This window comes from Pipistrellus kuhlii, unplaced genomic scaffold (assembly GCF_014108245.1).
Source record: "Pipistrellus kuhlii isolate mPipKuh1 unplaced genomic scaffold, mPipKuh1.p scaffold_m20_p_4, whole genome shotgun sequence".
NCBI lineage: Eukaryota > Metazoa > Chordata > Mammalia > Chiroptera > Vespertilionidae > Pipistrellus > Pipistrellus kuhlii.
This window is the reverse complement of record NW_023425540.1, coordinates 80440704-80456315: the sequence shown is the minus strand read 5'-3', so window position 1 is coordinate 80456315 and position 15612 is coordinate 80440704. Positions and strand designations below refer to the sequence as shown.

At 48.7% G+C, this 15612-nt stretch overlaps 1 protein-coding gene across 4 annotated transcripts in view; it reads right to left on the bottom strand.

The window, feature by feature from the left end:
- MYH11 (myosin heavy chain 11) overlaps window positions 1-15612 on the bottom strand; it is a 123716-nt gene that overhangs the window by 90181 nt on the left and 17923 nt on the right. For all 4 annotated transcript variants that reach the window (XM_036411368.2, XM_036411369.2, XM_036411370.2 and 1 more), the window contains exon 3: window positions 4590-4746. In XM_036411368.2, coding sequence (XP_036267261.1) covers window positions 4590-4746 — 157 coding nt within the window. The remainder of the gene's footprint in view (window positions 1-4589; window positions 4747-15612) is intronic.

Here is a 15612-nt window from a genome sequence, read left to right as displayed (position 1 = left end):
CAACGCCCTTTTCCGTTGCCCTTCCCAAGGGCAAGAAAGGAGAACTCCTGGATCTCAAGCCCATACAAAGAAAATCCTCATGCACTCCAAAGATTGATGATACTGGCATGGGTGCTGCCCTTTTTTGTGTGCAACCAAGATACTTAATGAGAGCCGAAACCAGTTTGGCTCAGCGGTAGAGCGTCAGTCTGTGGACTGAGAGGTCCCGGGTTCGATTCCGGTCAAGGGCATGTACTTTGGTTGCGGGCACATCCCCGGTGGGGGGTATGCAGGAGGCAGCTGGTCAATATTTCTCTCTCATCGACGTTTCTAGCTCTCTATCTCTCTCCCTTCCTCTCTGTAAAAAATCAATAATATATATATATATATATATATATATATATATATATATATATATATATATTTTTTTTTTTTTTTTAAGATACTTAATAAGGAAAGCCAGAACTAAACATTGGGCACTTTGCTGAGTAGAGAACAAGGGAGTTAAACAGGAAAAGTTCACAATTTAGAGATGCCTCAGTTTCTTTTTCTTACCTTATTGCATTGGTTAGGACTTCTAGTGCAATATTGAATAGGGGTGGTGAGAGTGGACATCTTGTTACTCAAGGTAAGGGGAAAAAGCATTGACTTTCACTGTTAAGTATGCTGTTAGATATATTTTCTTTTTTGCAGATGCCTTTTATCAGGTTGATGAAGTTCCTTTATAGTCCTAGTTTTCTAACAGATTTAATTATGACTGGATATTGAATTTTCTCTGGACCAAGTAATATGATTATGTGTTTTTTCTTCCTTACACTGTTATATTGGTTGAGTTTTCAATATTGAACCAGCCTTGCATTCCTGGTGTAAGCCCAGACACTTTCAGAGACTTGGTTGCCTCCGCTGCAAGTTGTAACACCAACCCTACCTCGCAGAATTGTGCTGAAGATTAAATAAGAGTGTGTGTTTGTGTGCTTGGACCTGAAGTCCTACTCAAATAGAGGCAGCAAAGAAACTCTACAATAGCAAACTTCTACTTTTCAAGCTTTTGCCACATCAGGCACTGCATGAAGCACAATCCATACCCTAGTTCCATTGATCCTGAAGTGTGATGAGGTGGTTTTAGTTGCCACTCAGATTAATACTTATTTTAATAGTTATATATTGTATTTCTTTCAATGTGTGTTATATAGCATATATATAATACAGCTGGCATGCCCAGCATCTCTTTTTGTGCATAATAATGATGATGATAATAGCTTATACTTAGTGAAGGTTTTTTTATACCTTACCCAAGGATATGTTTATTGATTTGAGAGAAAGAGGAAGAGGAAGAGAGAGCAACATCGATCAGTTGCCTCCCATATGTGCTCCAACCACAGATCAAATCCCCAACCTATGTATATGCCCTAACCGGGAATTGAACCCACAACCCTGGATGGCACTCCAACCCACTGAGCAACACTGGCAAGAGATCATGGAGTTTTTACCAAGTACCAGGCATTGTTCTAAGTACTTTATATACAATAGTTCATGTAATCTTCCCATCAGCCCTAGCAGGTAGGTAACAGTTATTATAATCCTCTTTCATACTGTAAATAAGGAAACAGAAGCATAGGGAAGGAAACTAGTTTGCTCAAAGTCACATAGCTAGTGAGTGGCAGACCTGTTCTAGAATTCATACCTACTCTTTTTAAAATTTATTTTGTTAATCCTCACCCAACGATATTTTCCCAATGATTATAAGAGAGAGTGGAAGGAAGAGGAGAGACAGAGAGAGGGGCATTTATGTGAGAGAGACACATAGATTGGTTGCCTCCTGCATGCGCCTTCACCAAGGCCAGGAATCGAGCCTGCAACTGAGGTTTGTAGCCTTGACTGGAATCAAACCAGGGACCCTTCAGCCCTCGGGCCAGTGCTCTCTCCACTGAGCCAAACTTGCTAAGGCTACAATTCATACTCTTAACTAATATACTACCGTGTTTCCCTGAAAATAAGACATCCTCCGAAAATAAGACCTACTTACAGGTTTCCTTCTGAGTGAAATATAAGGCATCCCCCCAAAAATAAGGCCCCCCCTAGGCTCTGTCTCAGAATGAAAATTAATTTACCATAAACTGGTCGCTAGGGCTGCCCCGACTGGCAATTCGTCTGGATGGCACTAAAATCCCACCTTTAATCATTTCTAAGGGCAAGAAGGAAAATATTGAATGTGTTTTGGGCGTTTTTATTTTTGAAATTGAAAAAGCCTGGGCCACACAAGCAGTTATAAGGAAGTGGGTCAATTTAATGCTGCCGCTTGTTATGCGAGGGAGCCAAAGAGGTCTGCTAGTCTGGGATGCAGCCAGCACTCACCACGCTACAGACTTGAAGACATTTCTTCACGAAAGAAAAATAGATCAGATAATGATTCCCACAGGAATGACGGCCTATCTCCAGACTCTTGATATTGCAATAAACAAGCCATTCAAAGACAATTTGCGCATGGAAATTAATGACTACATTGAAAATAGAATGGAGAGAAATCAGCGTGGAAACTTTGTGGAACCTAAACTGCAAGAAGTTATGACTTGGGTGAAGAATTCATGGGAGCTGAAACCAGTTTGGCTCAATGGATAGAGCGTCGGCTTGGGGACTGAAGGGTCTCAGGTTCAATTCCGGTCAAGGGCATGTACCTTGGTTGCGGGCATATCCCCAGAAGGGGTGTGCAAGAGGCAGCTGATTGATGACACTCTCTCATCGATGTTTCTAACTCTCTATCTCTCTCCCTTCCTCTCTGTACAAAATCAATAAAATATATATTTTTAAAAAAATGAATTCATAGGAGAAAATCACTGACAGTTGCATTGCAAATGCATTGCGAGCAGGCTACCTTGACAAGAAGTACTCATTTAAAGACAGTGCTTTTGCTAAACATGAGAGATTTGGTCCACGGATTCTGAAAGAAATGGAGTCACAAGAAATTCACCAGGAAATTCAGGAATTGGATTGTTATGATGATGTACCAGAAGATGATGACATGATTCTCATTGAATAAATGAGTAAATTCTTGATACTGTAGGATTCACAGTTTGTGTGGTTTGTGTTGACAACTACCGTACTACCGTACCGTATACAGGTAATAAATTTCCTTTATTTTCATTTAACAATAAATGTGTACCGTATTCTTCTTCATGGAAAAATAAGACATGCCCTGAAAATAAGACCTAGCGCATCTTTGGGAGCAAAAATTAATATAAGACACTGTCTTATTTTCAGGGAAACAGGGTAGTATGTCGCAGGTTTTTGTTTAGTCTGAAATGGGTTCTGAGGGAGGGAGCTTATAAGAAAAATATCCTATATAAGCCTAAAATGCTGTATCTAGTCATCCAGTTGTCTGTTCAACCAATCAAAGTATAATATGCTAATGATATGCTAAGGTCACTCAACCGCTTGCTATGACATGCACTGACCACCAGGGGGCAGATGTTCCAACAGATAAATTAGCTTACTGCTGGGGTCCAGCCCATCAGGACTGAGTGAGATTGGCTGACACACCCGGGAGCTCTCCCTCATCCCTCCCCAGCCCCTATAGAGCATCAGTAGAGTCCCTCGGCCTGGTCTGTGCCCTCTCACAATTCGAGACTCCTCCAGGAATGTCCGAGAGCTGGTTTTGGCCTGATCCCCAGGCCAGGCGGAGAACCTCCACTGGTGCATGAATTCATGCACAGGGCCTCTGGTTAAGTTAATAATATAAAGATGTAATTTACAGGAAGTTTAAGAACGGGCCGATGGTGTCAGAAGTCAGAATAGCGGTTACTCCAGGGGTGTTGAGGAGGTCTCCCTGGGCAGCAGCATGCAGAAACTGTCTGGAAACATTTACAGCTCTGCCTGGGAGGTGACTATACAACTGTCGCCGTGTAAAAATGAATTTTAGGCTGGGTACTTTAAATTTGGGTACTTTACACACTCTACCCTGTCTTATGTTTTACCTCAGTAAAGTTTATAATACATAAACAAGGAGGGAATGAGCAAAGGCCTTTCATCTGGAAAAGCCAGCATTAGTCTTTACAAGTTTCAAGATAGATACTTTTCACAGACGAGGAAACTGAGGCTGGAGAGGAGGAAACAGCTGCCCACAATCCCATGGGGGAGGGAGATGAGTGGCAGCTGGTAGTACATGTAGAGCTGGTTGGCTCTGCCCCAGGGCTGGAACCACCCTCCTCCCTTCCAAGGTGAGAGCATTAATAGCATTTCCAGACAGCCAGGGCCACGGGCAGCTCCAGGGACGAGTGCTGAGGCCAGAGCAGGCGCATGCCCGTATTTGCCCAAGCCCTCTCTCCCTCTCCCTCACCCTCCCGGCCGCAAGCACAGATGTTCAGCTTGCTTTTTTCCCTTTTTCAGTCACGGCCCTCCTGTCCCCCAGTGCTGCCTGCCAAACACCACATTCTTGGCGAGAACTGGAGGCAGGCAGGACAGGAGGGGCCTCTGCGGAGCAGCAGCATCCGGACAGGGCCCTACGCCGCCCCTCGGCCCTCGGCGGGCTCCCCAGAAGCAGCAGCCCTGGCTAGGCCTCCTGAGCCCCACCCCCCACCTCCCGGCACCTCCCCCCACCTCCCGGGCCGCCTCACCTTGCAGCATGCTCCGGTAGGCCGTGTCGGCGATGGCGTAGATGTGCGGCGGCATCTCGTGCCTCTTCTTGCCCTTGTACATTTCGACGATCTTCTCCGAGTAGATGGGCAGCTGCTTGTAGGGGTTGATCACCACGCAGAAGAGGCCCGAGTACGTCTGCCAGACAGAGAACCCCAGCTTAGTTCGGGAACACGGCGGGGAGAGAGCCTGTGCATCCAGCCCGTGGCCTCCCTGTGCTTACTGAGCTCCACTGTGTACGTGTTTTTGCCCCATCCTCACCGTGCGCCTGTTCGCTTTAGAAGCGGGGAAACTGAGGCGCAGAGCCCTGGTGAGAACCTCTTGGCATCGCTGAGATGCCAGGTGTGGGGATGAGAAGCAAGGGGCAGGACTGGCCCTCGAGGCCACCTGTGTTGTATTGGACGACTGTGTGTTTTTAAACAGTTCTGGGTCCGGTCCCAGCTCCAGCCTTATCCCCTGTCACTTCACGCCCCTGAGCATCACAGGCTTAAATCACGTTTAAGTAACTATTCATGGAGCGCTTTCTGTGTGCTGGCCACTGAGCTAAGTGCTTCACAGGCATCTTCTTTAAAATAAAAAAAATATATATATACATATATATATATATTATTGATTTTTTACAGCGAGGAAGAGAGAGGGACAGAGAGCCAGAAACATCGATGAGAGAGAATCATCGACCAGCCGCCCACCAGGGATGTGCCCACAACCAAGGCACATGCCCTTGACCAGAATCAAACCCGGGACCCTTCAGTCTGCAGGCCAACGCTCTATCCACTGAGCCAAACCGGTTTCGGCACAGGCATCTTATCATTCTCACATCTACTCTGTGACAGTGGTACCAGGATTTTCCCACCGCCCATCGGACAGGTGGGAGTGGGCCGGGTGAGGTTGGGAATTTCAGAACTAGAAACCACAGCTGTTTACACCAGAGCGCATACTCTTTGTGTGTGAGTGTGTGTGTGTGTGTGTATGTGTATCTTTTTGTTAAGCCTCACCTGAGGATATTTTTCCATTGATTTTTAGAGAGAGTGGAAGGGAGATGAAGAGACAGAGGAAGAGAAACATCGATGAGAGAGAGACACACATCAATTGGCTGCCTCCTGCACTACCCTGATCAAGATCAAGCCTGCAACCGAGGTACATGCCCTTGACCTGAATCGAACCTGGGGCCCTTCAGTCCACAGGCCGATGCTCTACCCACTGAGCAAAACCAGCTAGGGCCAGAGCTCATACTCTTGACCATTAACGAAGTACCCTCATCTGTAAGACGGAGATAAATACGCCGGTCTTTCGACAGGAATGGTGCGGACACTTGCTCCAACATGGATGGACCTGGAAACGCGGTGCTGCATGAAAGAAGGCAGACACAAATGGCCACATAGCTGTGGTTCTCTTTATATGGAGTGTCCAGCACGGACAAGTCCTTAGAGACAGAGACAGCTCTCTGGAGGGAGAGGGGAATGGGGACTGACTGCTAACGGGACCGGCTCTCCTTTTGGGGTCATAAAAAGGTCCTGGAACTAGTCAGTGGTGACAGTTCACAACACTGTGACTGCAAAATGCCACTGAGTTCTCCCTGTTAAACCGGTTAAAATGGTGAATGTTGTGTCATGTGGATTTTACCACAACTAAATACAATGGTTGTCCTGCCCTACCAGGTACCTGGGAGCAGAGCAGGAAAGGGGTGGGAAGGCCCCCCACAAGCCCCTTGCTGTGCACCTGTGAGGCTCCGACATCGTCATTCTTGTCCCGTCACACATCGCATCTCCCGGGCGAGGACAGAGCTGAGGAGACAAGCTCCAACCTGTCCCTTGGGCACTGGTTTCCCCAAATGAGAGTTGGCGCCACCCAAGGCTCTGATGCTCACGAAGCCTGTCTTCCCTCCAACACCCCAAGGAGCGACTAAAGGAAAAGGAGCAGAAATTCCATCTCAGACCAAACACCAGAGGGGGTGAGTGACTTAATCAAAGTCGCCAAGCAAGACCGTGGCAGTGCCAAGTCCAGCACAGCCCACTCCCAGCTGTGAGTACTGTCCACTAGGCTGTCAGACCTATGCCTGTCCTACAGAAACAGAAACAATCAAACATTCATTCATTCATTCATTCATTCAATGTGTATGTCCTAGACACCGTGCAAAGTGCTGGGGTTATAATAGAAGGCAAAAAGTACAATGTCCTGCCCTAAAGGGCTCTCAGTCACAGCTACAACTGACTGGACAGCTGGCAGGTCCCTCTAGGGCTCAATCCGCTAAGGGACAGCCCTGCGAGCTAGGCCAGGGAGCGGGTGGTGCATGGTATTCCTCTGAAGACACAGGATTGGTGGTAAAGGAGGCAGTAATCTCCCAGCTTCTTACCATTGCCCTAAGCAGGGCAGGGGTGAGGTCAACACAAGGCCTATCTGAACATGCACCGGCTGTCTATTGAGCACCTACTGTATACCAGATCTGTGCTAGATGCTGGAAATAAACAAGCAATAGCCCCTGGCCTCAGAGAGCCCACAGAGCAGAAGGAGGGTGAGGGCCTTTAAAACAACATCATATCCCAGCCGGTGTGGCTCAATGTTTGAGCATCGACCTATAAACCAAGAGGTCATGGCTTGATTCATGGTCAGGGCACAGGCTCAGGTTTTGGGCTCATGCCCAGTAAGGGGTGTGCAGGAGGCAGCAGATTGATGTTTCTAAACTCTTTGATGTTTCTCTCTATCCCTCTCCCTTCCTCTCTCTCAAATCAATAAAAACATATAAAAAAAAAACACACATTATAAGAGCAACAGTGGGCCCAGAGGATTAGGGGAGTAAAGAAGAGAGGGCCCTAATGCACATTGGGGTGCTCTGAAAAACTTCTGGGGGAATGTGCTCTCTGCAGCTGTCTTCAGTCTGCAGGCCGATGCTCTATCCACTGAGCCAAACCAGTTAGGACTCCCTGCAGCTATCTTAACAGACAAGAAGGTGTTCGCCTCAGGGAGCAGCAGGCACTGAGACGCAGGGAAAGATGAAGAGGTTGAAATGCAGGGCAGGTACCTGTGGTGTTACCGCTCGGTGCATGCGCTCTGGTACTGCTAGTGCATAGAGGAGTAGCCAGTGATGGTGAGAGGGTTGGGGCCCTTGCAGAGGCAAGTGGTGGGAGGGGTGCTGGGGTGCTGGATGGATGAGCCGAGGCCACTGTCTGCCTGGAGCCCTCCCACTCACCCTGCAAACAACAGCCACCCACCCTGCAAACAAGTGCCCTGAGGTCAGGGAGCCCCTCTTCTTCCTCTTCAGTCCCTATGCAGGCCTTGGTATCCAGTAGGTGCTTACTAAATGCTTGCTAAAGGATTGCCAAGAGGTTAGTCAACTACAAGTCTTCCCAGGAGCAGGGGCAGCGCTGCTACGTCTCTGTGACCGGGGGCCTTGCATTGGGCCCGCACACAGTAGGTGCTCAGTACATGTTTGCTGAGTGGCAAAGCTGTTTCAGGATGGGGACTGTGTGTCCTAGTCGTCTGTGTGCTGGTCGCCAGCACGGGGCCTCCCAGAGAGCAAGCGCCAACAAAGGACTGACCTCTGGAACGAAGGACACCGGCCCCAATTCCACCTCTGCCCAGCCCCCCAGGACCACACCCACTGCCCACTACCACGCCCCTCTTGGAATGAGGGTGTCGTGGACAGTCCAGACCACACCGCCCCAAGTCTTACACCTGGAGACAGTCAAGGGCAGTGATGAAGGGCACAGAATTGAGTACTGGGGACTTGGATTGAACCCTCATTCTGCTCCTTTTAGCTGAGTTACCCTGGGCAAGTCTCTGAATCTCAGGCGGGGATGGGGGAGAGAGGGAGGGAGCAGGAAAACTTAATAGCTATTCCTTCATAAATTTGCTATAATCTATGAAGACAGTACTCATGAAGCATTTAACACAGTGCCTAGTATATAGTAGGTAATCAATAAATGCTAGTTGACTACATAAACCGTTCTCCCTTAGTTTCATGATGACATAAACTCCGCCACCTTAGAACCTTCCCATGTGCTGTTCCTCTACCTGGAATGCCTTTCCCCCAGCCCCCATCTTCCCACAGCCATTTCCTTCTCGTTTTCCAAGACTCAGCCTAAATGTCAGCTCCAGGACTGTGAGCTGCGCACCATCCTACTCCAGCCCCGGCACAGGGCGGGGCCCATGGCAGACGCTCAGTAAGCATTTGCTGAACAAAATGAACGGAAGAGAGAAGGAAGGAAGGCATGGTCCTCCCAACTCCATCGCCCGCTCCTGATGCAGGGCTGTCTGTCACTTTCCTCCTGTTTGCTGGGACACCTCCCGGAGCTGTGCACACAGCAGGCACTTAATGCACGCCTCCAAGCAGGTCTGACCCTCTGCTCAGTTCAGCAAACCTTTCCAGGGCACAAGGACCTGAGCGGAAGGAACGGGCAGGCGGCAGCATGCCCCACACAGGCGGGGCTGTGGAACCTGGAGGCTCCGTCTCCCTTGTCCATGGTCCAGGGTTAACCTGGCCCGACCCAGGCCACCTCAGTTGGCTATGTGTCTGCTGCCCCGTCCCCACAAGCTCCTCTCCAGCTGGTCAAGTTCAGAGGTTTCCACATCCCCACCTCCCTTCTGCCCGCCTGCATGTCAGGGCCCGGTGCCACCAGCAGGTCCCGGCTGCAGGCCCAGGGTTTCCCTCTTGTGACCGTATTAGGAAAGGACTTCAGTTTTCCCTGACACTTTATATGGTCAGCCGTGGAGCCCTGAGCAGGCGCTGCTCCCACAGCCCCGGCAGCAATGAGAACAGTGGCGGATGGTGAACGGAACGCAGTCTCTAAGTCACGCGGGCCTGGGTGGGACAGAAGCACTGCCCTCGTTACCTGTGTGACCTGCAGTAAGTGGCCAAACCCCTGAGCCAACAACTCTCCTCCATCTATAAAACAACCAGAGGCCCGATGCAGGAAATTCGTGCAAGAGTCGGCCTTCCTTCCCCCGGCTGCTGGTGCAGGCTTCCGTCTGGAACCCGGGCCCGGGCCTCCCTCACAGCCCTGGCCATCTGGACAGTCATCCAGAAGGATGTCCGGTCTAATTAGCATATTACTCTTTTACTATTATAGATGGGTAAGTAGACCTCCTTTATAAGTTGTAGCGCAATGTCACACCTTCCAAGTCTGTCTAGGGACAAACACGGTCCCCCATGACTACGCTTTTGCTACAGCCTTGATTTTAACAGCAAAAAGGACGAGAAACCATCTAAATGTTCACCAGTTATGGCTTGCTGCTGTTAAAAAGAATATATAGCCGAAACCGGTTTGGCTCAGTGGTGGAACGTCGGTCTGCGGACTGAAAGGTCCCGGGTTCCATTCTGATCAGGGGCATGTACGTTAGTTGCGGGCACATCCAGAGTAGGGGGTGTGCAAGAGGCAGCTGGTCGATGTTTCTCTCTCATTGACGTTTCTAGCTCTCTCCCTCCCTTCCTCTCTGTAAAAAATCAATAAAATATATATTTTTAAAAAGAATATATATACACGCACACGTTTACACATGCCCATATACGTACACTTGCTGTATATAAAATATAGCTGGAAAGCGGCACCTGAAACTGGCAACTGTGGTTTCTCTAAGGAGGGGAACTGGAAGGGGAAGAGTGGGGATGAAGGGAAAGTTATAAACACCTCTAAATACTATTTCATTTCATAGTTGTCCATTTAAAAAATATTTAAGTCTGACTGGATCGGTATGAACAGACGCAGAAAGAGCCACAAGACGTGGTTAGGTGACAAAAGCCAGCTGCGAGACATACATAAAGTGATGGGGGGGGGGTTATCTGGTTATGCATGTACAACATACATGACCCTGTTAATCACATGTACCTCCAGGGAAGAAGGTTGGGACTCATTAAATATGGGGGATCCCAGCCCTGGCCGGTGTGGCTCAGTTGGTTGGGTATTGTCCCACGGAAGGGAAATGATTCCTGGTGAGGGCACATTCCTGGGCCATAGGCTCAATCCCTGGTAGTAGACATGCAGGAGGCAGCCCATAGACATGTCGCCCTCTCACATCCATGTTTCTCTTCCTCTCTCTCTCTCTCTCTCAAAAATCAATTAAAATATTTAAAAGTAAAAAAGAGCTCAGCCCGCATGGCTCCGTGATTGAGCGTTGGCCGATGAACCAGAAGATCACCAGTTCGATTCCAGATTGGGGCACATGCCTAAGTTTCGGGCTTAATCCCCAACAGGGGGTGTGCAGGAGGCAGCCGATCAATGGTTCTCTCTCATCATTTGATGTTGCTCTCTCTCTCCCTCTCCCTTCCTCTCCTGCAGACCCAACAGACAGGAAGGTTTATTCCCCTTTGCTCTGGATCATATTCCAAATCCCAGGGGCTGAATGCAGGGACTATCCCACTGTCTCCAGGGGCCAAATTAAGTGAGATGTGTGTGAAGCGGACCAGGCGTGAGGGGGAAACACAGGCAGTGCTCCATGGCCACCGACACTCAGCCTCCGGTACAGGAGATCCAGGGGGGGGGGGGGCGCTTGCAGAAAAATAGAGTGCACAGCCCATTTAGTAGGAACTATTCCCTGGCAGCCTGGGTCCTCTGCAGTTTCCAAACAATGCCTGAAACTGATGTCTTTTCTTTTTTTATATGTCAAGTTTTTTGTCACTCACTCTAGTTAGATTCCTTCCTTCTGTGCACTTAAAACTTGTCCAACTCGAAGCTAACAATGCCCATGACACCATCCCCACCGGCCCAACCCCCACACATCCCACCTCATCCCATCCCACCCCATCCCACCCCATCCCACCCCATCCCACCCCATCCCATCCCATCCCATCCCATCCCATCCCATCCCACTCTAAGCGTCCTGATACCTTAGGGCCCTTTACCACCGTAAGCACTCACTTCGCCCTGGAGGCAGACGGGCCTTATTTGAATCCCAGCTCTACCCACTTCCCTGGAAGGAGCTGACACCTCTGAGCCTCAATGGCCTGGTCTCTAAAACGGGACAGTGGCTTCTGCCTCATAGTTTTGCAGGAAGGATTAAATGAGACAGCAGCTAAAAGCGCTCGTCCTGGGGCCAAGACTCACTGTTTCTCACCAAGTTATTGAACTTTCCTAAGTCTCAGTTTCTTTATCTGCCAAAACGGGGCTCAATGATAGTGCCTCTCTCCTACATAAAAAGTAATAGCAGTGGCAATAATAATGAGTATAAACACAGTAAGTCTTAAATGAAGAGCAGTTGCCATCAGATTCCTGGGGATAACAAGGCTCCTAATGAAAGCAAAGACTCCTTCGCCTCAGGAAGAATGCACATATGTGCAAACTCTTCCTTAACTCTCCGAGACTGACAAGTTCCCTGGTGCCAATTCACTGGCACCGAGTTTAGAATCACATGTTTCCCCCAGAAGAAACCAAGATGGCAGCATAGGTAAACGCCTAACTGCAGCCTCGCACAACAATTTAAAAAAATACAACTAAAATACAAAATGGACATTATCCAGAACTACAGGAAAGTTGACTGACATGTTTTAGGGAAAACTTAAAAAAAAAACAAAAAAACACTTAAACATTGGTAGGAGGGAAGGTTCTGTGTCACAAGCATATACGGGAACGCTGGCTGTAGGCACAGTGCTGCACAGCAGACTCCCAAGCTTATTCAGTTGCTAGAACTTCATGCCCATGGATCAGAAACTCCCTGTTCCTCCTCTGCCAGCCCTACAGGCGCCATCCCGCTCTCAGGCCCCCTGAGGTGCCTGTTTGAGATTCTGCACACACATGGGATCATGAAGTCTGTCTTCTATGATTGGCTCATGCCACTCAGCATCTCGGCGTCCTCCAGGCTCATCCATGTTGTCCCACATGACAGGCTTTCCTTCTTTGTTAAAGCCAAGTAACATTCCATCGTATGGACAAGCCCCCTTCCTTTACCCAGGTATCGCTTCAGAATCCATGCTCTATATTTGCATGTGATGTGCCTTATCTTTCTCCCCTTAATGAAAAATAAAAGCAGCCTTGGGCCAGAAACAGACCTGCGACTCCTCAGCACCCCACAGAGAGTGGCAGGAGAGGGAAGAGCACACACACGTGACATTGGGGTGGGCCAGGGGACTTTCCCAGCGAGTCACATGACTTCTCTGCCTCGGTCACTGCCTGTGCCGTGTGGGACACGAGCTCTGCTCTCACCGGCATCCTCACGGGCGACATGGCTGGGGAGGACTTGGGACAGTCTCACCTTCAGTGACATCCCGCCACCTGAAACCTTTGTCCCATCCCCCAGCCAGGGACAGAGCTGACAGCTACATCGCTATGAAAAACTCCAGGCAGAGAGAATCCAGCCAACGACCCATTCTGGACCAGGGGTCAGAACTATAATACATTCACGCCCCCACAGGTGCCATGGACCATCGGTGGCAACTCAGGACCCCGTGGCTCCTACAGACTTTCAGATCCAGAAGGACAAGACAACAGCCAGGACCTTCTCAACGTTGGGCTTTTTAGAACTTTCCAAGTCTCTGAGGTGAACCTTGCAGAACAGAGGGGAAGTTCTCTTCATCACCGAGGTCAAAGTTAGGCATTCCCACCTGCCTTAGCATCACCTCGCCACCCACCTGTTCGTCTGCCATCGTGCGCGGGCAGGGAAACTTGCCCTCCATCCCCCGCTTCTCTTGCTTGATCTCCTCGGTCATGAAAAACAGTTTCTACTTAAGTGACTACACAGACCAGAGAGAATCAACCCAGAAGGCGCATGGTCACCAGGCTGAAACACTTGTCACCCAGGCTGTCCAGAGGAGCACGGCAGGCATGTGAAGCTTGGACTCTGTGTTTAATCTGCTCTCAGAAGACATTTGGGGTCTTGATACCTTCATAAACCCCTCATTTAGTTTTTTTCCTGATTTCTATTTTTGGCTCAAACACTGAGTCAGAGGACAGCAGGTGAGATTGATACACAGGCCGGTCCTCGACTTCTCTGGATGGAGATGATACATCTCTGCTGAGAGCCCAATTTTCCCTCCAGCTCCCTGCAGACTGGTGTCCTTAGATGTCCCTCGTGAACTGACAGCCCCAGGCTGACACATTTCCATACAAGGAGTCCCTCAGACAAAAGGGACTTCCTTGCCCTAACCCAGTGGTCGGCAAACTGCGGCTCGCAAGTCAAATTCGGCTCCTGAGCCTTGGTTTGCCATTCTGTTGACTAATGAGTTTGCCAACCACTGCCCTAACCATTTTAGCTCAGTTGATAGAGCGACAACCTAAGGACTGAAGGTTCCCAGGTTTGATTCCGGTCAAGGGCATGTACCTTGGTTGTGGGAACATCCCCAGTAGGGGGTGTGCAGGAGGCAGCTGATTGATGTTTCTCTCTCATTGATGCTTCTAACTCTCTCTTCCTCTCCTTTCCTCTCTGTAAAAAATCAATAATATATATATATATATATATATATATATATATATATATATATATATATATATTTTTTTTTTTTTTTTTTTTTTTTTTTTTTTTTAAGGAACTTCCTTTATTAGTTAGAAAAGTAAGGATAGCCTTTAGCACTCAGAAGTTCAGCTTGATCTCCGGTAAAATGGGACAAGCATCCTTACTCAGTGGAGATTGTGTTGATTAAATGAGATAAAGTGTGCGTCAAAGTATAGAAACTGAGTTAGAGGAGGAATCTACATAATTATGAGTCGCTCCCCGGATTCCCCCTTTCAAAAGCCACTGAAACCTGCTCTGAACTATCAGCAGAATGGATCACCAATGATGGCACATCCATGGGAGAGATTACACAGTCCTTCAAAGCATGTGGGGGCCCCAGCCAGGTGGCTCCATTGGTTGGAGCATCATCTCACACAACAAAAAGGTTACGGGTTCGATCCCTGGTCAGGGAACTTATAGAAAGCCACCAATCGATGTTTCTCTCTCTCTCTCTCTCTCTCTCTCCCTCCCTTCCTCCCTTCCTCCCTTCCTCCCTTCCTCCCTTCCTCCCTCCCTCTCCCTTTCCAAAAATCAAGCATCCTCGGGTGAGGGTTTTTAAGAAGGGTATTGAGGTGAGGGGTATGACAGATGTGGGGTGCTCAGTCCAGACTTGTGCATGGAAGAAAGAGCAGTTTCCCAGCCTGTGTGCAGAGACTCGCAATAAGCAGTCACGAACCACTGGCCCAGAGAAGGCACCACCACAGTCGCAGCTGTCACCCCAGAGGGAGCGGTTTGTGTTTGCTGGGCTTTTCTGAACTTTCCAAGTCTTCTGCGGTGAGTGTGTCTTACTTTCCTAATTAGGAAAAAAAATCTGCAGGACATCTTGAGAGATGACAAAGGGCTTTTTGTGATTTTCACGTGGCACAATGTACAGGGCAGGGCCAGAGGGCATAACAGTAGAAGTGCCTGTTCCCACAAGTTTGCAAAGGAACAAGGTCATCTGACTGGTAATAACAAGAATGGCCATAACAAAAATAATTATAATAAAAACCACTAATAATAATAATAATAACATGCTGAAACCAGTTTGGCTCAGTGATAGAGCATCAGACTGCAGACTGGAAGGTCCCGGGTTCAACTCTGGTCAAGGGCATGTACCTTGGTTGCGGGTGCATCCCCAGTAGGGGGTGTGCAAGAGGCAGCTGATCGATGATTCTCTCTCATCAATGTTTCTAACTCTCTATCCCTCTCTCTTCCTCTCTGTAAAAAAATCAATAAAATATATATTTTAAAAAAAATAATAACAACATTAACACCTCGCGTTTTGAGCACCTCCAAGGTGCAGAATACTTTCTCTTTAGAATAACCACTCTGTGAGGCTGGCACTCTCCTGGTGTTCACTTTGCAGAGAAGGAAATGAAATTTCAGAGAAATCAGGTGATTTGTCCTGGGGATCAGCATACCCTTTGTCAGAGGCCAGGCAGACAAAGGCTGGGGGGAAGGGGACTCTCCGCCAACCGTTGGATACCAGGGCGACCATGGCCCTCTATGCCCTGGAGACCTGGTCCACCCCCACAGGTAAGCTGCACCCTCCGAGTCACCCAACCCCATCATTCTAGTCCAACAGAACTGTCTGTGGTGGTGGAA